At 38.8% G+C, this 27,590-nt stretch overlaps 1 protein-coding gene across 1 annotated transcript; it reads right to left on the bottom strand.

Annotated features, from left to right (window-relative positions):
• Positions 1-413: 413 nt before the first annotated feature.
• ACTR3B (actin related protein 3B) lies at positions 414-27,535 on the bottom strand. Its single transcript, XM_037385511.1, has 12 exons — positions 27,354-27,535; positions 19,783-19,838; positions 17,818-17,942; positions 16,745-16,855; positions 16,254-16,349; positions 15,980-16,087; positions 14,533-14,676; positions 13,752-13,925; positions 10,459-10,551; positions 2,526-2,651; positions 1,990-2,073; positions 414-1,384 (listed from the first exon to the last, which is right to left on the bottom strand). Exons 1-12 carry the CDS (start codon positions 27,395-27,397, stop codon positions 1,289-1,291), a joined length of 1,257 nt encoding a protein of 418 aa, XP_037241408.1. The 5' UTR covers positions 27,398-27,535; the 3' UTR covers positions 414-1,288.
• Positions 27,536-27,590: the final 55 nt, after the last annotated feature.

The following is a 27,590-nucleotide window of genomic DNA, read 5'->3' as shown; positions in this document are numbered from 1 at the left end:
TCTTACTGGGCTACACGAACTGTTACAAAACCTCTGCTGAGAGATCAGAAAAATATCAGCACAGACTGAACAAGTAAGATTTCCTACTCTATTTAGGTTTAAACCACAGAACAAATGTGTCCATAACGAAAGAACATGAGCCCATGTAACCGTACCAGAGTAATTAAGCCCTGGAACAGGTTGCCCAGATGTTCAGGAACCTCCATTCACAGAAACTTGAAATTTGACTAGTCCTGAGCAACCAGATCTGACTTCAAAGTAAGCCCTGCACCGAGCAAGAGTCTGGACCAGAAATCTCCAGAGGTCCGTTCCAACTTCAGTGTTACTATGATTCCACATACACTGACATACAAATGGCAAGCTAACCTTGTGCGATGAAGTGGAGGAGTATGTAAATCAGACTACCACAAACATTTGTAAAGATGTTAACAGCTTTTATTTCACTGGTGCAAGGCCCGTGCGTCATCCACCACTCACCAACATCAAAACAAAACATCATCTTCTATAAAACAGTTTCAGAAAATTCAAAACAAAGTAACAGTGGCTATAATGAACTTCATACAATACTGTAAATCACTTGGTTTGTGTCATCCAAACATGAACACATCAGTTTCTAGCATACATGGCTTGCTTGTTTTTGTTTTTTTTTTGCCCCAAAAAAATACCAGCACAACTCCAATACATGCCTCACACCTGGAAATGTGTAACATCACTCCATGACATTGATAGCTGTTCGTGCTTAGAACTAATCATCAAATCATCCTACCGATATCATAAAATACAAAATTATATGAAAAACCTACATTTACAAAGTACAGTCCCAATCCTGCAGTCTGAGCTATTTGGGCAGGTACCTGCATCCATTCCAACTCCCCTGAAGGCAATGTGGTATTTAGTGCTCCATTGCTAAGAGACTTGATTGCAAAATCAGGGCACAAGTGGGAAAGGCTTCAATCTCTCCACAAGCAGTAAAACACTGCCTTCTTCTTCTTCTAGATACAGTTTCAGTAGTATTTGCACAACCTCCTAAACTGAGACTTACCTATTTTCAATTACCTCACATTTAGGAAGAGAGAAGGATAGGCTTTAAAGTAGTCAGCAGAGAAATGGCTTTTACTGAAGTGACTTGGGGCTGTAAGTTGTGCTTTAGTGCACGGTGGTGATCCAAAAGCTTCCAAGAGGTAACCACATCTTGCTTCAGTATTTACAGTATCTGCTGCCTTCCTCTGCATTACATGAGTTTCTTCACCAGCAAGGTATCAGCGATCTTGTTTCCATTAGACAAGCATTATGACATGACTCCAAAAACAGGATTATGACGACAGATACTAGGGCCATACTCTTCATAGTCTTTCTTGGTGTGACATACTTGGAAAAACTCTGGCTATGAAAGTATAAAACAAAACCCCTCAACAGCATAAGAATATATAAAGTAGGAAAACCAACAAACAAACGCCTTAATATTTTCATAAATTGCAGCTTTACGATGTTGTATTACATTTTTTAAATGGAGTAAAACGAGAAGTATTAGGATGTGAATACAATTAATCAAGAACAGTTTGTCTGAACAGAAGACTGCTTTTAAACACAGTAATGAGAAAACCCACTTTGGAGGGGACAGGAATTACTCCCATTTTCCTGTATTTGCTTCTCTCTCACGTTTAAGACCATTGATTTGGATCCTATATTCCTGAAGTCCTAACTAATCCCTACTGCTGACTTCAAGAATAAAGGGACTACGTTGCAATTATCATATAAAAACTACTTCAGAATTGTGTCAAGTCACAATATCCTTACTCAAGTAAAGCTCCCACTTGCCCTGTAAAAATTTTACTGAGATAAAAGTTGGGTAAGGATTCCAGAATGTGACACAGTTTAGGCTGTCACAATGAAAAGGTTTAAAACTTAGCACTTCAACCAAATATAGCCAGAAGACAACATAATACATGGCAATATAGAAAAGACAGAACAATTTTGATAAAGACTTACTGTTGAAGCCAGCATGGAACCACCGAACCAAACTGCATAACGCTGCATGTGATGTGTTATCACTTGAACTTCAACTGGTTTGGGCTAAGAAAAACAGTTTGTATTTAGTTGGTTTATATTTTCTGGCAAGATACTTACAAACAGAACATGCTCAGGCCCACACATCTTCACCCTTCCATTCACATCACTATCTCACACTAATCACTCAGTTTGTCATGTTCCCTAGGAGACTAAGTCATAAAACTCTTCATGATTAGTATGCAGAAGGACACAACAGTTAAATCCCTCTTGCCTACTGCTAAAGATCACGTATCTCCTAGAAGGAAACCAGAATTGCCCTTAAAAGACTACAAGAATCTTACAGTTACTGTGAACAAAGACATATGTCATACATTGTGGTCATAAATGCATTGGTAGCCTTGCAAACATACACACTATTAATTTTACAACACTGCATTTTCACTAGTGAGGTGAAAATTTTCAACTGTATTTCTTTCACTACTTATGTAATTAATGCACTTGAAATGCTTGCTTACTTTTATCCGACCACCACTGAGCTCTTCGCTAAGCCGCAATCTCGCGTCCACTACTCTTTTCAAATCCCTTTGCAGTCGTCGTCCAAAGTCCCTGAACATCGTGGATCCTCCCGAGAGGACCACATTCTGTGCAGAAATTAAAGACACATTCTTTAAATCCATCTTCAAGCAAGTTTTGCAAAAAGCCAACACTGCAGAAGTGACTATTTGGATTGTAACATCATTAGGAAGCTGACAATCTACACAGAAGACCTTAAGCACTGCTCAATTTCTGTAGGAGGTCCATTTTTTTTTCTCCTTTAAAGAGTTTTATGTAGAACATGTTATTACAACAGAGAAGGATTTCATTAAAACGGTGAGCTAGTACCCTACATGCGCAGAGCAGCAGAAATAAGACACTACATCAAGTTTCCCAGGGATGCTCATAGTAAGCAGTTTTAGCCCTGATACCAATAAGGCTCTAGACGCATCGTATTACTCTTAGTGTCTTTCAAAAAGCTGTCAAGTTTTCCAGAATTTATTTTTTTTTATTATTTTAAGAGTTAAACTTCTAACATAGCAACCAGCAAGTCCAATGATTCTTCAGAAAGATACCACACCTCCAAAGAGGACTGCAGTACAGAGAAAGACACAATGCCTTTTCATTTGTCTTATCTATACCTACTTGCCTGGTATTACATAGTTTTCAGAGCAGAATCGAAAGCCTCTTCTTCTGGACTTGGATTCTAAATAGGGGTTTTAGAATGTCCCATCCTTAATTATGATAATGTTGCAGGGTCATAGAATAATGCAAAAGTCATTTCAAAGGTGGGGCAATTCAAAACAGAAACTCTAGAACATAACATCGGTGGCAGCAAAAACACAATTCATAATCAGAAAACGAACCCTGTAAGACAAAAGTGCATGTGTGCCCTTGCATATTGATGCAATTGCAAACCAAAGTGCCCATTAGCACTTACCAACACCACTTACATGCCTTAGATACGTGTCCACAAGGAACTCAACTGAGATCAAGAGTTCATTATACCCAGGTTAAGCGATTATCTCTCAGTAATAGTTTTTGACACTACAGACCAACACTGTGCAATGTAACAAAAGAATCCCTGAACCAGTGCTTTCAGCCAGAAAGCCTGCACAGAGGTATGCAGAGTTAAAGACATGCTTAATAAGCGTTCACACTTGCAGGGTACAGAAGTAACTGCTTGGATTTTAAGCAGCAGATTACAAGTTACAAACAAGATTTTCCTTGTTAAGTGAGAAGAAAGCTGTTTTGTTTTTACAAAAAAAATTATCTCTCTGCGCATCATAAAAACCATTACAGTCGGAAAAACTCATTTCTTCACAGCTTCAGATTATCTACAGTATAAAAGAGTGCATAGCAAGGCAGGTATACTTAAAAGAAAAGCACACAATCCCCATAACATTACTGAAATATTTCCCAAAAGAAAGCAAAACGGGAACAGAGAAGAGCAAAGGAGCCATACGTATAAGCAGGAGCCAGAAACCACAGCTGGTCCTAAAATTTAAGTAGGAGGGAGATTCCCACTGTTCCCCCCCATACACAAGAACATCTCTTCCCCTGCCTCATAGTGGTCATGCACTCCACATGGGAAAAGAAAATTGCTAATGTGGGGGAAGACAGCCACCAACCTGAGTGATGAAATAGCAATTAAGGAAGATGCCATCAGAAAATATTACCTGGAGATAATGAAGTTGGCAAAGATGCTGACAGCAGTAATTCTATTAAAAGCAAATTAAACTTAAAGTGTATACTCCATAAAGTGGACAATGCTACCACTAAAAATAGATTTTACAATATACCTGGGAATAATAGTTTGAATACATCTGAGATCAACTCATGTAACTAAAGATTTAGCAGTAATACTGGGAGAATCTTTTATCATTCCAGGTTAAAACTAAGAAGTTATACTTTCCTCAGATTACGGTTATTCAAGTACTTCTAAACACTGAAATAAGTTTAACAATAATACTGGTCAAGGAGAACAGAAGCACTAAGGTATATTTGTTGAAAAGGTGAGTCATCTCATTATCACGTATTCGGACAAGCCAGGCTAAGCAGAATTTTGGATATAAGTACCTAGGTGACACCAACTGCCATTATAAGATGGTTAATTATACAGTTCACAGTTCCCCTGCTCCCTGTACTTCTTGTCAGCACTGGGCCGAATCCGTGCTCTTTAGCAGCAGGCTGCTCACATATGGGCTTCAGTAAGTTATCACAACTCAGCAGGCCAGACTTCTGCAAGGAGATCAGAAGCCAGGTAGTCCTCACTCGCAATGAAAGCGGAATCCATACACATTCCCCACCCCTCACTTACAAAAGACCCAAAGAAGGTGGGAAAAGATGGTCAGATAAAAAAAAAAAAAAAAAAAAAAAAAAGCACACAACAAAAAAACACCAAGAAACCACTCCCTACAGCAAATACCTTCCCTAGAATAACACTAATTCCAGTAACTACTTAATGAAAAACATAACAATGAAGCCTGCTAAATATGTCTGTGGAGAAAGCTTACGAGTGATGTGTGGACTTTCAGTCTGCCTGGGCATTCTCTGGCCTCTTGTCAAAAAAAAACAATCAAGGAAGTTATGATTTAAGTATCTGTTTCCAGCTGATTCCTTTAAACAAGACTTCTGATCTTACTCGGCTCAAACACACTTTGGCTGGTTTAACAGCTCTAAGCAGACCTCAGGTTTCAGAGCTAACACTGATTACCATATCATCTGATGGAAAGCTCCAGCTGATTTCTACTTTGATAGCTAACTGGCTGAAAATTTGTTTCAAAAGAATGTGTTCCCTTAGAAGAGAGGGATGAAGACCTTTCCACACACCTGAAAAAGCTAACCACACTAAGTAAATAATGAACGTAGGCCATTTCTGGAAGGAAAGCGAGGGGGGCAGTGGGGGGGAGGTAAACACCACAGAGCTGGCAAGAAATTCCTCACTTCTCATCCATCCCCTTTGCTTCTCTTATGAACTCTAGGATACTGAGTTTCTCTCCATACCATTTCTGGTACTATGTACAGTGTAATGCTGCAGAGATATGAAGCTACCTAACCAAAAAAAAAACAGCTACGGTAACAAAAATCTCTAAAGTTTACATTAGAATTCCAAAAAGTAAAATTAGCTTCTGCAGAGCTCATCTCCACCAAATACAAAATGCAGAACTGGTATGTCCATCTTTACACCGCATCTGGTAATGTGGCATAAGCAAACTCTCAGCTGGACACTTCAGATTTCACAGCACCAAACTAAGAAGCATCCACTGCTTTTGTGATAAATATGAACTTAAACAACACATCCGTTTCTCTTCCATCCAAATGCTAAATTAAAGTTGTTTAACGTGACACAACCACACCACCGCAGAGATTTAATGAGAACAATGTATAACCGTTAATAAAAATTACTATGGGTAAAAACTGGAATGTTCACAAGCTGAGCATGAGCAAGTGAATCAAGGTACATGCCTCTTAATTTAGTTAAAACAGGGCAAATATTTCCTAACATTGTATGGAAAGCACAATGAGAAATACTATACATATCAAACAACAAACATTATTAAGAAGTAAATTTAGCATGAGAAACTTTAAGTAAGTTTGACTTTTAATGATGAGGAAACAATTTCTGTTTCTTTAAAATCATCATTTTCCACGTTCATTTAAGAGTTTGAGTAACAGCAAAAGATCTCAGCACAACTTATGGTTACGCTGTTCCACAGAAATATGCCTGCACTCAAGACACAAAAGTAACCATGGAATGCTGCAAATGTACTGAGCTACTGTTAAAGCAGCTAGCACAGCTAATATTACAAATTTAATTACAGCCGGGACAGGAATAAACAGGGCTTCTCCTCAGTGCTCCTGTGCTACACCAACAGTTAGTTAATCACTTGGAGCGTCCGCTTGAACCAGCAGGAATACCGTTGCTTTCCCATCTCTTACATCAGTGCCGGTATGACGCAGATCCAGTGGCCCGGCAGTCTCTCCAACCTTACCTCCCCCACAGAGCCTCCCCTCTCTCCGCTTAGTAATTACTAGCAAACGCTGTCATTCTGCTGAAGCGTAGATAAGCAAAAGTCAGTTGAACCCTACCCAGTCTTCTGGTTGGGGATACCTACAGTTTCAGAGAGGAAAGGCAAGAACCGATCCAGCAATAAGCCTGCCCCCCCCGCGGCTCCGGGCGGCACGGCACGGCGGTACGGCCCGGCACGGCGGTACGGCAGCGCCATCTACTCACCGCACAGCGCACGTGAAGCTGTTCTCACGCACCCGATGTACCGGCAACTTAAGGCAGAAGCGATAGTAAAGGAATATTTACTATTCCTTTAGCCTCCTGCACCCCCGAGCTCCCCAAGCTTTAAGGATGGTTCGTTATAAGCTGGGCAGTCAAGCTCAGCCTTCCAAGGGAACACCAGTACAGCAAGCGCAATCCAAATCCTAACTGTATCAGCAAGCTCAAAAGTTCACTGTCATCCACAACAGCCACACACCCAGCTAAAACATCTCCTCCTCTAAGGAAAAGAGCCAACATAGTTAAAATCCTGTCTCCACGCACCTGTGTTTCTACTAAAAGCCTGGATGATTTATCTACAATAAACTACCACACTTGCCAACATGCTACAGTCCCCACCTCAAGCAACGTTTTTCAGCTTGAGAAACTAGCTTAAAAGTTTGAGGTTGAGGGTATTCTAACTTGATCCACCACGATTTGCATCATGAGTATTTAAATATGCTTGGCTAGGATCTTACAGAGGTATTTCTGAAAAAATTTGCCTGGTTTCAGATGTCACTTATCTCAAACTCTCTCAGCCATGTATTTGTGCCAAAAACATAGCAGAGAAAATTGAAAGAAATCGATTGTTGGGACAGCCCATGACCCTACACTTACATCCTTTCCATCAGTAGAAGGCACAGGCCTCGTAACTGTCAATACTGTTCTCATCTCCTGTTACCACCTGAACTCTTGAAGTATCTGGGGACAGGCTCTGGATGGGGAAAAAGGAAGATGAAGTAGAGTTTGGAGAAAAAGTGACAGTTTTTGAATCTGTTACCAACAAAAAATACCATTTACTAGAATATCAAACAGTTTTTAGAATTTCTGAAAGCCCTTTGTCTACCTTCGAAGCTATTATTACCATCTTCACTAGGTGGCGACTTAAATTCAACTACTCTTTTTTTTTTTTTTACATTAAGTGTCAGAAATTCATGCCCTAACTGACAAATGTTAGGACAAGTTTCAGAGCATTTCCAGGTTGAAAAGATACTTTTTAATAGCATCTAGTATTAAAAACATCCAACACTAGCATCTGTTGTGGCTGTACCACAAAACACGTTTCCTACTGATGCAAGCTAGGTGTGCATTAGTTACACCGTGTTTAGTAGTATGCTCATAGTAACCTGAAAGCTGGGGGGAAGGACTGTGTTATTCTGCAGACCATAGTCACCATCATGCTACTTCTCTCTCCCTCTAATTTCTCAGCATTTCTGTGATATCAGTTATGCTATGTGTTTAAAGATAAGTGTAAGGAAAGGTGTGGAACAGTATTTTAAGAAAAAAGGAAGCTACAGAATTCTTCCAAAAAACCAGAACTAGACAAACCACCCACCATTTTTCCCAAAGAATGCCAAGGGTGATGTAATGCCTCACAGAGCCCCACAAAAGCATGGCCACATTTCTAGCTGCACACAGGATGGCTCGCTTTTCAGTGGGATTCAACACACAGGAATGATCAACATTCACAAGGATGCCAGATTATTTCAGCCATGTGGCAAGACCCAAAATTCCTGCTCTACCATTTCACCTGAGCACTCACTGTAAATTTCATTCCACTTGCTGAAGATTTGGGTTTGTTTTAAAAAAAATACAGTCCACTTATTTCTTCAAATTTCAATGCAACTCCCTTGGTTCCAAACCCAGCAGCCTACGTCTCTTCTTCCATTTTAGCAGAAAGCAGCTCATCCCAAGCAATCCAGAACTCTCAACTCTGTGTTACAGACACAGAATAAGAATATAAATCAATTCTTCCAAGCAATCACATTAAGATGGTGTAATCCTAAGAATTAGAAGTGTGCATTGCTGGCAACCACTACATAGTTACAAAAGGCTTCATCACATGTGAAAGAATGTTTGTGCCTGGTATTGAATAGCTACAGGCTATGGGGTCTGGCTGAAGAAGTCAGTCTTCTGAAGGTCTTGCTGGTCCAAACATCAACATAAGGTAAGATAACTGGCTTCATAAGAGAGACGTTGATTAGACTGGGGAACAGGGATACTGGCAATAGAACTGAAAAAGAAACACAGGACATCAAAAGTTGGGTTATGAAGCAATGCTTCAAAGGCTACCTACCACATATAAACTGCAAGGATACTTGTGGGTATTTTCTGGATGAACACTGAGGAAGAATCCAAATACATTTGGTGGAAACCCAGCTCCAAAGCCCAGGGTCTTGGCTGGCCACCATGCAGCACAGTGGGCAAGTGAAATTGATAAACCACAGAAAGCAAGAGAAAGTGTGAGTGGTTTTCTGCACCTATATACTTCTAAACAATGAGAACAGAGATGCTCGAAGCTTTGCAGTGAGCTTGCTCAAAGAAGACAGTAACTATTAGCATTAATAACTACTGACATCTATCATTACATTCAATAGATAATTGTGTAACACTTTTAATTAAGCAAGTATAATGAAAAGCAAAATGGAAAAACAAAGTCTCATTCAGTGGTAAGCCAAAGGAAAGTTATTTGCCCACTGATTATGGTGAGGAAAGAGTAACGTAACCTCAATTTTTAAATACCACATTTCAGAAGCCAGTACTAACCCCTGCCCTACCAAGCAGTTAAGCTATACTGTATGGCAACTTTGGTCTTTCAGGAAAAAAGCACAGACCCCAAGCACAACCAGACACTAAAGAGTTTCCTATAACCTTCTGCAATACACCTAAGCTTGAAGCCATTGAAGACATCTACTGCAAAATTCACCCCACATACAAGCCTGTTAAGTAGTTTAACTTCCCGTTTTAAACTGCTCCACGGATTTGCTCTGAAGCAAATGTCTCCTTTGCTATGTCTCATTCTAGATTACACAGTATGTTTACTAGACAAGTAGAACAGACTGCAAAATTGTACTAGTTATGAATTACCCTGAGATACGATTTAGTTGGAACTTAATACTCATTCTAATAGGTGAGGAAAACTACCACCTTTTACATGAGCAAGCAAACTTGTCCATGCTATTACTTTACACTGTGATTTCCAAAAGGATGCTGCTGCACAAGCAGAGAACAACCGGGAAGCATAGGATGTGCTGCCAATACAGAAGGAGCTTGCCACAGGCTATGTCTGTCAGTACCTACCTTTTAATTCCTTAAAAAAATCAGTGACTGAAAGTACTCTCTGGACTACACCCCAGGCAAGTTTAAGCAGGCCTAATTATTGTCTCCTAAAAGATTTTAAGCCTTCATGTACTTTAATACTGGGTTCAGTACCTGGCTAAAACGGCAGAGAATGAACAGATACAAGTCAAGACCATGAAAAAAATAAATGTATTTGAAACCACTGCTTGATGTAAGTGGGGGGGTGGAGGGATGAGACCATGATGTAACCCTTAAACAGGCGAAAGCCAAAAACCTTAATGCACAAGAACTCACATTACAAACATCAGATACAAGTAACATCTGTCTGCCTCAGTTCCTCAGGGATAATACTTCAAGCCACCGTCACAGATAACCCTTATTTAAAAAATAAAAAGCAGCAAATACCAAGTACTCTTCATTCAGAAATGGCACCTTTTTTAACCTGAACTTTATTTCTAGTCAAAGTTCACATTTCTCATAGTGGGCGAAGTGATAGCTATGCATATGCTTCACGATGATGATAGTTTTCAAATAAGTTAAATCTTACAACAGAAAGACCATACCTTATATAATGGACGTCGAACATCAATAGGACAGTTCTGTATAACTTCATCAACTACATCCGAAATGGATTCCATAAAGTCAGGATTAGCAAACTAAAATGAAATAGAATAGGCATTAGATTTTCCACCCAAAGAATGGAGAAACAAAAAGGCAGAAGTGAGACTGCAGAGAGATTTTGTAATAGCACTTTTAAAGGGAGCAGGTGCAAATCAAAGGCAGTATTACTACTGCTCACCACTTATTCTACATTATAACAAACCCACTTCTCTACACAAGAAATGCGAATTCCTTTTCCTGCTGAGAAATTCAGATTCTCTTCCTTGGTCATAAATTCACTGTTCACGATTTATGTACTATGGACCTACTATTGCATGTGACATGAGTGAGTTCTCCTGAAATATTAAACATACCGTTCCTTTGCAGTGTGATCCTGTCTTTCCTTTTAAGTGAAATCAAAAACATCAGTGTGCTAATCAGAATGTTCCCCTGGAAAAAATTTTCAACCCTACTGAAATAATTCTGTTAAATTCCCACCAAAAAGTTGTTTTTCTCCTAAACACACAAAATCTCTAGTATTCAAAAAGGCATAAATACTCCAAGATGTTGAGTGGAAGCCCCCATCAATGCAATCAATACAGTGCTAATGTAAATTTCTGCATTTATACATACGAGAGAGTCAGAGTTGCTAAAGCTGGAAAATATTCTTGGACTAGTGGCAATTTTCCACTTAAAACACAAGCTTTAAAAAATAAAACAGTTCATAGCCTAGGGTTTGCCCTTTCAGAGATTAAAATTTGAGAAATTAATTATTGATACATAATAATATATTATTATTTAACTTTAAAACTTTCCCAAAGGTCTAGAAACTATTTGGGATTTACAACTAAACAAGATAAAGTATCTAACTGGATGAATAACAAAAGCCAGAACACAAGTATACATTGAACTGAAAGAGAAATTAGCAAAGGAAGTTGGCTTGGAGATCAGGAGCCATAAGAATGATGTGAAAAATCCCCAAGAATTCAAGCTAACTTCCATAGTAAGAATTAATCATGCAAGAAGCTAAAACATGAAGCCGCATAAATTAAAAGAGAAGAAAGAAGCGGTGTTGTTTCACACAGAGTTCTCATCCGAACAAGCTACAGCTTGAAAACTTCTCCCAAAGCCCTGTATAAAGATATTGCTAAAACAGCGTGGCAAAAGGAGTAAGTAGAAATGAGAGTTATGGCATCCAAAGCAGAGTAGAACATGCTCCAAGAATGGGGACAAGAGAACTGGCATGTGAAATTGCAGTCTGCTACCATATGGTTGGAGAATAGCAAGTAAAATACCTAATTTTAAAAGTGGAGAAATGATCTGGATAACTACAAACCCCAAAGCCTAACTTCAAGAACATTAAAGACTTCAGAACAAATTTTGTAAACTAAAAATAGGAAAAGATTACAAGACAGCTTTACCAAAGGCAGTTTTTACCTAGCTAACTCGATACCCTTTGAAGTGAGGAGTTAATGAAGTCCAGCGAGAAATTCTCTTTGGATGCAGTACGTATCATCTAGTGTTTTTCTTGTCTAGAAAGTCAGTTCAGTGTTTGGTGTTTTGTTTTTTTTTCAATACAGAGCCAAGAAACTATCAAGAAATGAAGAAAATGGAAATTAGTCCTTTATCCTGTTCCTAACAGTCTTTGAAGGGACTATGGAAAGAGGAACCATTAAAATGACATCTGACATGGGATTCAATGCCTCCCTGTAAGATCACATCGGTAAACAGCAGGGAGCACAAACTATATAGCCCAGAGGTTTAATGTTGGCACAAGATCAGATGGCTACAAACTGACCACAAAGATATTAACAGTGGAATTTAGACAAAAGGTGAAAGAATGAGGGTTTTAATACTTTTCCAATAGAAGGAGGGTAGACAAAGGGAAAGTTCATCAATGTTAATGGTGGATCTTGATTAATTTTTTTAATAGTATTACAGGTTATGGGTGCCTGCAATAAACTCCATGGACTGCACAGGAATGGAGAAAACCTTTTCTGCTATGCTGTAACATATTAAAAATGGACTCTTTCCTCTCCCACAATATCACAATAACCTGAAGCTCACTCAAACTGAACTACCAAAACCCTGACAAACTAGGTATTGCAATGTTTCCCAGAATGTTACTTATGTACCACATCACCAGAAATTTCAAAGGACTTCCCTCAAGGACAATTTTAGCATCCATGCTTTAGAAATTGACTCAGTATCAGAAGTCAGTGTCCAACATTTAGATTATCATCAATGTAATGCTACCATGCAGAGTAGTGACCAAAGGGACTGGCAACATAATCAGATACACAGTATAAAGGCATACTGGTTTAAACCAACGCTGAAAGAATGAACAAAAATACTATACAAAACCTGTAAGTTCAAGCAAGTTCTCAATTTTAGGTTGCCTTTAAAGAAGCGGAGGAAGATGTTTTAAATGTTACATGGGACATTAAAAAAAGTATTTGTTTGTACTGGTTTTGGCTGTGATAGAGTTAATTTTCTTCCTAGTAGCTGGTACGGTGCTCTGTTTAGGATTTAGGATGAGAATAATGTTGATAATACGCTGATGTTTTTAGTTGTCACTAAGTAGTACTTACCCTAAGTCAAGGACTTTTAAGTTTCCCGTGCTCTGCCAGTGAGGAGGTGGACAAGAAGCTGGGAGGGAACGTGGTCAGGACAGCTGACCTGAAGCAGCCAAAGGGCTATTCCATACCACAGAACACCATGCTAAGTACATAAACTGGGGGGAGCTGGCTGGGGGAGGCCCCTGACCGCTGCTCAGGGACTGGCTGGGCATCAGTCACCAGGTGGTGAGCAACTGTATTGTGCATCACTTGGTTTTTCATGAGTTTTATTCTTCTCTCTCTGTTTTCTCCCTTTCATTATAATTCTTCGTAGCAGTAGCAGCAGCAGTATATTTTACTTTAATTATTAAGCTGTTCTTATCTCACCCCACAGGTTTTACCTCTTTTCCTGATTCTCCTCTTCATCCCACCAGGGGAGCGGGGCGGGGGGGAGTTAAGAGAGCGGCTGTGTGGTTCTTAGCTGCCGTCTGGAGTTAAACCAAGACACTGCCCGGCTCACATTCTTCTGTGCTTAAATTCTCTGAGGCTGCACGGGGCTCACAACCGGGAGACTCCCTGAAATCCTTACTTCCACCTGATGGCGCACTGGCACCAAAAATGATAGTGCCTCCCTCCCCCCTCTCTTCACTCCCATAGTAAAGTTTCTATAACTTAATATGGCTAATCCCTATTCTTACCTCAGGATGAAAGAAAATTTCAGGTCCAAGGAACCTTTCATAACCGACATCTATAACAAACTTGGTTTTGTTGATTGCATTGATGCCAGTATACTGTTTGATCCATTTCCGAGGATCTCCATCGTACTTGGCAAATTCTTTCACTATGTCAGGGCAAATGTAACAGTACTTCTCCTGTTAATAAATACCATCCATTTAAAAATGTCAAAAAATGATTCCATCATTAAAGCATAACGCAGTCAAAACACAAGAATTCTCACCCAAATGACTACCGAAGACTCAACCCTACAAGACAATGCACATTTTTTTGAATTTGTGAAATTCCATTGAAATTCAAATTCATTGAAAAAATTAAACTTTTGTTTCAAGCAGATCACATGCTGACTCATCTAGTCTCTCTCAAAATGAAAACATCGCAACCATTAGGTCTGTGACGATAGAGAAGTTTAATGGCAAGCCTTCGTTGCAAGATCAGACCCACACAATCACCCTACTAACATTACATACATTTATTATATTAAAAAGCAAACTTTAAACAAATCTAAAGCTTAAAATGCTGATTTAATCTGCAGAACATACTCACTCTGAACAGTCTAGCATGAAGATTTTCTTCCTCTTTCTCCTTCCCCCGCACTTGATTGGATAAACTAACAGAAGCTTGTGTAATTACAATACACTGCCTACATTTGCATTTTTAAGAGAGCCACTGGCAACTTACTAAAGCCAAAAAATTAGCTCAAGTTTTATTTATGTATTTATTAAGAGATAAAGAAGGGTGTACCTTTATGGCTTTTGCTGTCTCCAGAGATTGTTCAGGAGGAATTCCCACCTCCCTTTCCCTTAGGAGCTGTTGAATAAAGTAAGTAATATCTCTACCTGCAATAGGAATATGTTTGATGCAACTTCCAATTACGTAGCCTTCTGCCTATGTAGGAGGAGAGGAAAAAAAAATACTTAGGGAAAAACCTACCATGTATCAATCATTAACAACAAAACTAACACTCATTTTTATAATATTCTGTTTTCATTTTTAATTAGAAGTAAAATCTTGAAACTGTATAATTACTCTAAAAATGTGCAACCCACTGCAAAATGGGTATTATTTTTATCTAAAGACCTTGACTTCACATATAAAGAGATATTATCTAATAGATACACATGTGATAAGACAAAAAAATCTTGCACATATTAGAAGACAGTCTGATCAGATGGTTTCTTTTAGGCATAATCTGAAAAACAAATGTAACAAATACATCACTTGTGTCCTGTTTGAGAGTGAAAATTAATAGGAAAATGTATAAAATTTATTAAAATTCTCAGACAAGAAAACCAAAATTAAGTAGTATCTAATTATAAGCACAATAAAAACCTAAAAACAAGAAATCTATTTGCGGAATTTTTTTCAAGACACATTTACTGAAAACAATGATACCACTGAGCCAACATTATTTCCTCCCTTGCTTTTTTTTTTTTGTTTGTTTGTTTATACTTTTCAGAGTTTCATACAGTAAATGCTGGTTTTTTCCCCAGTATTTCCCATATGAAGAAAATACTGAGACCAGGTTAATACCAAAATGCAAGACAGAGTTAAAGGGAATCAAATTTTCATTTCTAAAATAACTGATCATTCAAGCATACTATATGCTTCAGAAATACACGAAATGACATCAGCAGAACAGATGTCAGTATGCACAGATAACTATATTTTTAACATCATAACTTAATTAAGCTGTATGAGATTAACCATGTGTATGAACATGCATCTGTACAAGCTTGTACTCGTTTCCACACAAACAGAGTTCACTAACTTCTATGGTACAATAAAATCATATAAAAAGCACACGTTATCAGCTATATTAATCAAAACGCAGGACATCAAACAGTTAGGACATTTCTTGTCAGATGCTGGTGGCATGCAGGAGATCCAAAACTGTGATAAACATTATTACTAAACTAAGAAACCACAGTAACAGAAGGCAAAGTTTTACATAGAAATAGCCTTTGAAAGATGGCCTGACAATTCCTTACTTGTGACCTTTCTATAATGTGCAAGCTACATCAGCTGCATAAATAAGCTCACATAATACATACTTTTCAAAACATCTCATACAACCAAGCAACACTAAAAATTTAAAGTTTCATTTCACACTACTTATTTAAATTTATAGTAAATAAACCCTGTAATTGTCCAAACCACTAATAATTTTAAATTGCACCCTGCTACCTACCACAGGAATTACGTGGGTCACTCCATCACCACTATCAATGACAATTCCAGTTAAAGTACGTTCTCCAACCTGCCGTGACGTCCAAGAGGCTGCTAAGGCCAACACTGCCTACATGAGAAAGCGTTTATATTTAGAAGAAGGCAGAGTGTGCTAATTTACAATCAGTAATATTTACAAACAGAAAATACTGTTTCAAACATTTTAGATGTGTGCCTACGGACTATACATACTGCAGCCATACTGTTCTTTAGAAGTATGTATTTGCTTTGTTCACCTGAACAGCAATGTAAAGTCCTGGTATGTTAAATGATTCGAACATGATTTCTGCAAGATACTCTCTGTTTTCTGGTGTGTTCAGCGGAGGCTCTGTCTAGAAGAAAAAAAAAAAAAAATTAAAAGGGAGTTTTGAAAAAGCACCCCAACAGAGTCCTAACAGTTCATGCATTGATTAGCTTGGCATGGTAATCAAGCTTCTAAAATTCTCAGTGCACTCAAAATAGAAAATTTCAAACAGAATTTAAACTAAGTGACTGAAGCTTCTCAAAACCAAAATCCAACCTGTAGCAGCATGCATCGCAAAATGAACGAAGTTTAGTTATAATGCAGCTTCATAAATTACATTTTTCTCCCTCTTTTCACTGCTCCCCCCAGCTGCTGAAGAAATAAAAGACAAAGAGAAAAACTCTCCAACAGAGCCTTGCACTTGCAGTATTATTTAGTTATCCTCTCACAAAAATATTTTCTTGCCCAGGCTCATTAACTCACCATTAAAAAATAGTGATCCTCAGGTTCAGCTCGTAGGTATTTAAAAATGACCTGCTCCATGAATCTCTCCATGAGGTCCCAGTCTTCAACAATACCATGTCGTATAGGCCACTACAGCAAGAAAACTTGTCAACACTCTAGGCCACACAAGGATAAACAAACCCAGACATAGGAACAGCCTAAGTCCCCAAACCCTTACATCTTCTGCAAGAATGAAAACACCTCATCTCATGGTTATCTTATCAAATACTCCATTTTAATTTTAATTTAGAGGTACTATGAGAAGTTATCTCCTGCTCCCAGGTACTTCAAATTGTGATTCTATCTTACAAGACTAGAAGCCAGAATCCAGACTCTATTCCTAATACTGCTATTGCTCTATTGCAGCACTGTTTTAATCTCTTTTTGTATAAATTTCATCATTTATAAAGTTAAGAATCATACTTTATTTCAGTACACCTTCCAATCTATTAAAAAAAAAAAGACCATATAGGCTATTTTAAATTAAAATTCTCGCAGGGATAATGTTTACATTTTGTTCAACGTTAAGAACACAGCTGACATTTAAGTAATACAGTAGGATGTATAAAATATGATTTCTTCCACATAATTCATAAGCTGGTAACATTTTGTAAGCTCAAGAAGTCCTTTACTAAAGCATGGAAAATGTGATTCACAGAAAAGCTGCATTGAAGACAGCCCTCCACAAAACAATTGTGACATTCCTTGAAGCAAAAGCATCCAACACATTCCCCAGTTCATATGCTGTGTTAAGAGGATACACTTTTAGCAAGATTTTAAATATTCAGTGTTTATGGCTGCACTGTATCAATGGATGTTTACACAAGGGTTCAAGCACCAATCACACAGGACAGCACTACTAAAACAGACATTTTTTTTTAAAAAAAAAAAAAAAAGGTAAACCCATGAACCAAATCAGATGGTTTTTTTTAAAGCAGCAAAAAAAGTAAATGTTTTAAATGGTTATCAAGAAGTTTATCAAGAAGTTCTAGAACATTATATAATAAAACATGAAAATTTGGAAAGACTTCTTGAAAATACTCAATGCTTACCTTTGTAGCATAGGTAGGTTTATCTATGGCTTCATCTCCTATGAAGAAGTCCAGATCATCAACACCTTTCATCACCCTCCTCTGAGCCTGGTCACCTACTTTGGCTGATTCTCGGATTGCAATACCTTAAAATAACACACAGGCCCCAAAATGAAAACAAAATTAAAACACCTAAATACCATGCAATGAATATTTATTTACTTCAGGATTTTTTCCAGAAATAAAAAATCCGGATATAGAAAGCATACTTTGCAGAAATTATGTAAGTGATCTACTGACAATCCAATATAGCAGAGTTCATTCTCACTGTGTCACACAGGATTCTGGTCACCCATCCCTCATTCATGTAAATAACTCTGAGGAAAAATAGTCTTAAAAATGTGTTATGTTCCAGACTACAGCAGTCACTAAACCTGTGCAAGTGCAGCGCTCCAGGAAGCAACGTGATTTTCTGAGTTTCAACTCTAGAGTCAAGAGAAAGAGCACAGGTGGAGAAGAAAATAAACTGTACTTCAGAAAAAAAGTATTGGAGTCATTATCCTGGTTGGTGAGAAGGAGGAAGTGGGGAGGGGAGAAATCAATTTCCAGTGCTACGAGAAATCTTTGGAGACACTTATGCTTCCCATTAGCAAGCTGCAACTATCACAGAAATTATTAGATGATGGCTGCTATAGGCAAGAAGATGAGACAGCAAAAAACACAAATCTGGGGCAAGCTATAAATAAAAAAGGAATAAAGCACTCTTAAAACATAGCCTTATTTATATACAGTTCTCTTTTAATGGGTCATAATCAGGATCCAAATAACATACAGTAGAAAACGCAGACAGGCATCATCCACAAACACACCAAATACTATCAGTGTCAAAAAATTACTGACAGGCAAACAATTCTTTTGGAAACACATCTAAGCCCCAACAAGTGTATAGTTTTACTAAACAGGATTTATAACAAATTCACAGGAAATTCCTGCTAACCAACTTCTTTAACATAAGGCATTTAAATTTTTACCAGTGGTTTAGGTTTTAATTTTTTTAAAAATAACTTAAAATAGTAAGACTGTAACCAGTACTGCAGCTACATCTGGTAAAGAGCATGTCCCCCTCCCCCTCTCTGGCCCTCAATGACCTTTATTATTTCTTTATCTTTCTACCTTCTACTGTGAGTAGCTACAAGGCAGTCTAGATGCATTCATAAGGAGATAATTGGCAAAGCTTATGAAAAGTAAAAGGCAGTGTTTAACATTAAGTAGAGATAAGCATGAGATAACAGATGACATTATAGATGCAAATATGTAGTCAGTGCTACTATTTATAATTATATATGTAGCATGTGAGAGAAACTATTAAGACAACAATTAAAATCAAGAACACCAGAAAGGTATAACATTTTAAACAAGTTTAACATACAAAAAGAAATTCAGAGTAAATCTGCTCAACAAAACATGTTAAATATGCAAAGTCATTTTAATGGATAAACGCACACCCAAAAAAACATTTTCTAATAGGAACAACTTTCTTGAATATTAAACTGTCTACAGTCCCAGACAATGTAAATAAGGCAGACACCACCTGCACTTTAGTGCTTAATTTGACAGGAAACCTTCCCCAGATTATCCGGGCAGTAACCATGGTGTCAGGTAGACAGGAGGTAAATTACATTCTGTCTACTCAAGAGCCCTGGCAGAAAAATAATGGAGATAAAAAGGAAATTGGACTAGAGTTCTCTTCATCTTTGTCATAGCAACCAAGAGCTGATTTAAGGAGCAACAGCCCTAGCTAACTGCAAACAAGGAGTTCTGTTTAGCTACGCTGTAGCCAAAGATACTAACGCAATGAGTATCACTTGCCAGAGGGACCAGGGGCTAGGAAGGTGGAGCTGGGAGTTGGAAAGCACATCATTCCCTCATGGAGGTGTTCAGTGATAGCAGCGTACACTACAATTTGGAGGACAAAAGTTTACTCACATGATGGGATAATGAACTGAGGTTCTGTATTTCCTGCATAGCCAAGTTTCGTATACCTAGAAAAGAAATGATCAAGAAGTTATTAGATCCATTTAGACTATGGGAAAAAAAACCAAACCACTTTCAATTCACTACAGCTCTTGAAGCGAAGGCCAAGCAATCACATACCACATCTACATTTTCTGGGTTATGCTTTCAAGTGTCATCCTGCTGAGAAGAAAGCTCAGAAGTGGTAAATATTTTAAGGGGTTATTTATTTTTCAAACACCTTCAGCTTACAAATTTTTGTAGTATTTGAAAAGTGAAGATTCATCTCTTACTTTCTCAATCTTGTTGACCAGCTCTGACAAAAGACAGGCAGGCCATATTCCACCCTTTTGTGCAGATCTCATCTTTCAGAAAGCTACCATGACCAAAGATGTCATTAGACTTTGCATATCTGTTTAACATTGTCAAACATAGGAAAAAAAGAAGTGTGTCTTAAGTACAAACCACAGTTGAGAACTCCAGTTGCAATCCTGATACAATTCCCTTTTGTGCCTTACACAAACCACTCTGTCACAGGTACAGCATCTGTGTGTGGTAACATACATACTACACCAACACATGCATTGATAAAACGCTTTAAAAACGGGCAGCAGATGATATAAAGCATTTTCCATGTCTTTCAATATATATGTAATATATATTTTAACCGGTAAAGGATGAAGAGAAAAAAAGCAACTGGTAACTTGGGGAAGAAAGAAAGAAAAGGAATTTTCACACAAAACCTAAAATCTCTGCATGGTGTTACTCACTGGAAGCTGGTTCAGGTCTTCAGCAACTAGAAATAATTAACATCACACACCATAAAAACCAGCTCTAATTCCTGGGGGGGGGGGGGGGGGTGTGCAAGGGATGGGATGGGACACAGACACGACAATCACACACACAGACAGAAGCAGACAGAAGGATACACAACAAAACAAAACACAAACAATTAAGGAAGAAATTCAAAAAACAGGGGAAAAAAACCCAACAAAATTAACTTAATGGTTGCAGAAACTGAAGTCTTTCTCTAGTATTGTAATTACACTGGAATAGAAGTCCAATAAACAGCGTGATTTGAGGGAAATCAGCATTACTCACATCCATTTTTACCATGAGAACTTAAACCCATGAAATTCTTAAATGTCATCACTCCATCCTAAAGTATATTTAAGGTCTCTGTCTACATCCTACACTCAATATTTGCAAACAATATTATACCATCGATAAAGCAGAGAGTTGCTTCTTCATTAACAGCTTAAACAGTAAGTACCCCTTTATGAGAACATTTGGTATAAAAACACTCATTAAGAATCAGTTTGCTTAGCTAAAGGAATTAAATCAAAACTGATTCAGCAATGACCTCGGAATTTAAATACTGTATTTTCAACATCTCTTCAAAGCTATAGCTTCAACAGACTTCAAATAATAGTTTAAAAAGCCATTTTCCCCAAGCATAAAAAGATGAGGACTGTGTTTTGGGGGCAAGGGTTTATTATATTTTTAATCATCATTGTATGGGCATATACTTTCAGCATAATCCAAAATGTTTATGCATACTTTCTGTGACTCTCAAAAACTTATAATCAGGACATTAGACCGATTTGTAAGAAAGCCATTACTATTAAGAATTCTTCTTGTGATTATTATTGCACAGCTTCTTCCCCTTTTAGAATGAGGCTTACATAGAGAATATTATTAAAATATAACAAGCAACAACAGGAGCTCCACTGGGATTCAAGATGCATTACAGGATACTTCCTCTTCATTTCTCTCTCTGAAATGAGTTTTGCTCAAATACACATAGTGAGGACCAAGGAAACCGTTTTTGGATTCAAGAGACCTAGTTCTAAAACTTAGAAATGGCAATCAGGCAGACACCTCGTGAAAACAGCCCTTCAAACCCCAAAGACAAAAGCCAAAGTCAATATATACATATACATGAATACACCTAAGCATGTAAGTATGCACATATACTTTTTATACAACTTACATATATGTGGGTGAGCATATATATATATATAAAATTAAAAGGTTCCTGCAATATAACCAGAACTCACTTCTTAAATTAGACTCTGGCCAAGAGTTTAGTTTGCCATTCCCCACCCCCAGCTACACGCATGCTAAATTCATACCCATTTATTAAAAAGAAAATACCCTCTACAAGTTAGCTTGGGCTATCAGTCTGCAATAGCTTTATCTTCCCTCTCAAGCAGGGATCAGATCCCTTTACTACAATAACTTATAAAGTTACCAAAGGCCTACAGCTCAATATTTTACAGATTTATTTTTTCACTAGGTGAATTAATCCCAGTTAAAGCTACAGGATAAGCTTATTTCTAAGTATCAGTGAAAAAGTTCTCTTCAAAGAACACATCTTACAGAAGAGAACATCTGGGAAGATTTCTTTTGCATGGCACTAATCCATGGAGGATTAATACTAAATATATTAATAACTAAATTCTCAGTTCAATGTTAAGGCAAGGAAAACAAAGGCTGTTCAAAAAATAAATATCTATTTAGGATCAAACAAGAGATGGACTCTAACAAGCTGTATTTCAGGTGTTGTGAGAAAGCCAAATAGGAAACTCAAACTACTCTCAAAACCACTGAGGAAGAGAAGGAAAAATGATGCAGTTGCACTTCCCTCTCTTACCCAGTAGCTTATTCACTCAGGACATGGCAGATTTGGTCCCAGATGTTTCTTCTGCCCAGCAGGACGCAAACACATTCCACCTTCCAGAGCCATACCCAGGAGTACATTAAAGTGTTTGGGTGACCCACTTCCAGGACCTCCTACAGAATTTTTTCCCTTTTATACAAGATATTTAAATATTCATTGACCTGAAAGGCTCTGGACTTAAACAGTTAGAGAGGTTACTACCTGGTCTCCAGTCCCTTCTCCAATGAATATTTAAGCACCTAAAACATGGGTTTCTTTCTCCTGGGTTACAGCCTAGCAGACTAATGGTAAAGCAACATCTTGTGATCTGTAAATTGCAGAGACAGCTGTAGGGAACATGTAGATAATCAGTACTCCAACTTAATTTCATTATAGGTAGCAGATTTATTGCCAGTGAGATGGGAACCTACTGGAAACTCTCCAAAATACAGGATACCAGAGGCTGCATCAAAGATTAGTAGAAAACTGAACCAATAGACTAAGGCTATTTCATGCAAGTGGATTTGGAGGATCTACTCATCTTTTTTTAAAAAAAAAAAGAATCACTGGAAATTATACATTGTTGAAACAAGGAGTTTCTAAAAATAGTGTTGTCTCCTACATACTATTTTTCCCAGGTGTTTAGTTAGTACACAAATCAGTTTCACTAGCTTTTGCATGAGGAATAGGTCATCCTAACCCTGTTCTCTTCTGAAGTCCTACCATGGAAAGACAAAAAACAAAAAAAAAAACCAAAAAAACCCCCCAAACTTATGTAGGAAGAGGCCTGCAAAAATATACAAATGGACAAAACTTGGAAGCAGATGCTGCACCCTCAACCACTTTAAAGAGCAGAGATATGTTTTGGAAACTTACTAAAGCACAAGAACAACAAAATTTAGGCATTTACATTCACAAACTCAGGTAGTTGCTTTAGCCATCTCAAAATACCAGACATCCAAATTTTCTCTGGACAAGTATGTAAAAGACCAAAGCCCAGCTGTGAACATTTTAGCATTTCTTCAATTTCTTTTGCTTTTTGGTTCAGGATCTTTAAAACAATGTGTTACACCCACACACACAAAGAAAAAAAAAAGCTCTGAAAAAATAGATACAAACTGACTGAAAGCAGCAAAATACTTTAAGAAAGTCCTATAAGCAAACAAAAAATAACCTTTGTAAAGAGAACACTTTCTCCGACAGCAAAGACGCTAAATAACTAAGAGTTATTACTGCCAGAACACCTCTGATGCAGTGCTGCCATAAACAGACTATGCTATCATTATTACAAATATGCCTGAGAAACTATAAAGAAACAAGTTCTTTATAACAATATGGAAAGGTACTTTTGAAAGAAGGATGTGATGAAGGAATATGAATGAAGAAAGAAGGTATGAAGGAGGAAATATCAAACAGAAAAAAATATGTTTGCACAATTTACCCAAAAGCACCAGCAGCCACTATAAGAATAAAGCGTACATTAGAGCCAGTGGGTTTTTTTGAGAGTCTAGCACTTTACAGGGCTGAAGCTTGTGATTATAAACAGCAGTTAATTAACTCAGGCTCCTTGGATCCAGAACAGCAATTACAATAATGCCTGTTCACAAGCCTCACATGTAAGAAGCAGCGGTAATACTTGGCTAAAGCAACTCATTTAGCATCAGAAATATAGTAAGAGAGGTAAAAATAAACATCTTCTGAGGTTCCAGCTATCTTTAATAGCCCAGCAACAACAACAAAAAAACCACCTAAAGCTTCAAGTTTTAAGATAAGTCCAGCTCACTTCTCCCAGAAATCAAGCGTTTACCTCTAAACTCACCAGTAAGATTTTACCAAAGTAATTTTTCTTTAGTAAAAGAAAAATTGAGCGACTTCAATAAAATACACCCAAAATAGAAGTACTCCTTAGCGACTGCAAATACACACTCTGAAGGGGAGAAAGATATTTTAAGACAACTTTGTTCTGCACACCCACCTATTAGCATTCTGATGTCCCACAGCTAAATGCCAGTTAATAAAACTAGTTACAAAGTTTAAGCTACTTAAAACAGCAACAGCAAAAAGGCCTGGTAGGCCTTAGAAACTAAAAATAGCATGCCCTTCTCCACAAAAAGACTGATAGCAATGTGTAAACTGATCACGAGGAAAACCTCATGCAAAGAAAACGAAGATGTGCATCAAAACTGAAGTAGGACAAGTTATTTGCAAATACTAATGAAAAGATGATAGCAAATTAGTATCACTTTATGCAAAAACTGTGACTAAAGAGTGAGCAGTTTGACAAAGGAAGTTCAAGTCATCTATCCAATAAAGAAATGTTATCCTGTCCTGCTACAATGATATGTTTCTCATTGAAGATCTATACCAATTTTCCATGTATCTGTCATTGCTTTTTTTGAAAAATTCCATCATTTTACAGGACTGAGGCCTATGGTAAATTAAACCAGGCTCCTTACACACTAACAACAACAGTCTTTTTACAAACTTCTTAAATCCCCTTATGCAAAAAGAAGGAGGATTAGTGCCTGGACAAAGCACCTCATTCAGTACCAGGGATGTAAGCAGAAAAATGTATTTTATATACACAATGTTCCACCATGCACGTCTGCATATACCTTCTCCTTTCCACTATGCTCTCCCAAGGTTTTCATCTGAAAGCCTTTTCATGAATAATTTGAATGAATTGTTTGAAGCTTGTAACCCAAAGTAGATTCATTCTAACAATAAGAAGGTTTTCAGCCCACACAGAGGAAAATTCCAGAGATTGCGTATCAATGAGTCAAGCTACTTCTTCTGGCTGCTTTGGTTCAAACTCTCATTTCTTCTTGAATTCTGCAAGATAAGTTATCTCAAATGCAGTAATATCTTTACTGAAAAGCCTTCCACATTTGAGTGCCCTGCAGCAAAGCCAAGCAAAAGTCCATTCAGCAGAGACATTGCATCGTCTCATATGATTTAAGATCATCTGGAGGCATGGAAATGCAGTCGCATCATTTGGGGACTGTCTGAACCCTTCCCAAAACAAACCGATATACAAGCCCCCATACACAAATTCCACCAGTTTTACTCATGCAAACACTAAATAGATTTTAGAAATTCTACTTAAATTATTATTTCTCTGAAAGGACACAATAAGCCATTTTCTGTCCTTATTTATTTTGTACAACTGTTGGCCAACAATATCTACTGCTAGTGCAACACTGCAATCGCTCCACACACTGAGAGGAAAGGAGGTCTCCTGCAAAAGACAGATGTTGCATTTTATGCATTTTGTAGTTTATATTGTAGCCTTTTTAAAGGCTACACCTAGAGATCCCCATTTCTCTCCTTGAAAAACTCTTCAAAACCGTCAAGTAATATTCCTGTAACACCAACAGTTCTGTGGAGAACAGGTATTTAAAATATCCTCAGCAAATAATCAGAAGGAACCTGGGAAACTACCAAAGAGTATCTAGCGCATAGGCAAAATTATATGCAAGATGGAACCCAGTCTCTATTCTACTCCCAAACTTTCCAGACATGGACTCCAGTACTCTCCACTAAGGGACAGAGCTGATTTCTGGTAAGATAAGGTATAAACAGAAACAAGACAAGGGACCTCTAAAAGTATTGTGACAGTTTAATACAGATGTACTTCAAAATACGAAACACTTTTTCAGGAAAAGGCCGTGTGACACCACACCACTGAAAAAATGATTCCTCTGATTAGCTAAGGGGTCAGGATTTTTGGTTGGTTGGTTGGTCTGGTTTTGGCTTTTTTAAGATGACTCAGGTTTGGAAATTTTAAAGGTAGCTTTCCAAGCATTAAAGAAATGGAAATAGTGCTGTAAATTCACTGCTGGGAAAAGGTCTACTATTGCAATAAATTAATGCAATCAGTGACACTGAGGCAGGGCCTGACAAGTAAAGTTACTGGCTGAATAAGTTACTCATGGACTGGCGTCTCCTCTCCTCTTCAGAGCTGTCCATAACTGTTGGGCCAAAGGAAAGATATTAGCAAAAGCACACCACACGTTCATTATCACCTTCATTACAGCTCCCTCTGACACCTCCCACGCCTGAGGCACAGCAGAACTGGTCTATCAGATGATGAACGGGTCTTCTCTAGCTACAGATAGGTAGGAAAGACCTGTTCCTGAACCACCCAAGCACAGCCTCTGCAATTTAGATTCATCTATCTTTAAATACCTAAGTTACAAAACTTGTGGTTTGGCTAAATGTAGAATAGACCTCACACTGCTCTGACAAAGGTGAAAAAAGGATGACCTAATGACCAAGAAAAAACACTAGTGTAAGTCAGGCAGCTCCCATCCCATTGCTGCCCAGAGGTAATGGCTGGAAAGGTTCAAGGAGATGGACACGCTGTCTAGAGGCACAGCCAGATGCCATCCAGCTGGAAACACCTGGCCCAGGTGCACGGAAACGCCACAGCCCAACAAGCACACCCCACCTGCTGCCGGACCAGCCCCGGGTCACAGACCCCAGGCACGCGTGTCCCCACTCTCCAGGCTGCCGCTTGAAATACCCCATCCCCAATTTTAGCACTTTAATCATGCTATAGTTGAACGTCAGAGAACACGAGCAAAAATTGGACCCAAGAGGAGAAAAGGGCACATGGAAACACACCGCCCCCGGGGCCACACGGCTGCCAGCCGGGAGGAAGGGCAGCAGGAGGGTGCTGGGCGCAGGCCCGGAGCCGAGGGAGACCCTCCGCCACAGGGGCGACAAGCCGAGAGGGGGCCGGGACGCAGCGAGGCCGGACCCGTGAGAGGGGAAGGGACCCGCCGCTGGGGGCCCGCACCGGCGGCACGGCGGGGACGCGCCCCCCCCGCCTCCTTAGAAAAGGGACGGGCAGCGCCGGTTCCCCTCTCCCCGCACTCACCCGGTGCCTCCGTCTATCACGCAGGGGGGCAGGTAGGTCGCCATGCTGGGGAGCCGGCAATACGGGCCCTACGCCACCATCCAGGCCGCCGTCGCCGGCTCCCCCGGCGCGGCGCGGCCTCACTGCATCGGCGGCGAAGGGGCGGCGGGCACCATGCAGCCGCCTGTCAGCGCCGCCCCCAGCGCGCGTGCGCCGCCCGCCGCCCCCACGTGACGCGGCCTCCGCCCCGCCCGCCAT

This window comes from Falco rusticolus, chromosome 4 (assembly GCF_015220075.1).
Source record: "Falco rusticolus isolate bFalRus1 chromosome 4, bFalRus1.pri, whole genome shotgun sequence".
Taxonomy (NCBI): domain Eukaryota; kingdom Metazoa; phylum Chordata; class Aves; order Falconiformes; family Falconidae; genus Falco; species Falco rusticolus.
The sequence above is the reverse complement of the archived record's forward strand: the minus strand, read 5'-3'. Positions and strand labels throughout refer to the sequence as shown.

What these genes read in the sequence shown, in the direction of transcription:
- ACTR3B (XM_037385511.1), bottom strand. Translation starts at nt 27,397, where the DNA reads ATGGCGACCTACCTGCCCCCCTGCGTGATAGACGGAGGCACCGG. An exon ending in AAATTTTCTTTCATCCTGAG is followed by an intron (nt 10,552 to 13,751) that starts GTAAGAATAGGG and finishes ATTTCATTTTAG; the next exon opens with TTTGCTAATCCTGACTTTAT. An exon ending in GTTCCATGCTGGCTTCAACA is followed by an intron (nt 1,385 to 1,989) that starts GTAAGTCTTTAT and finishes ATACTTTCATAG; the next exon opens with CCAGAGTTTTTCCAAGTATG.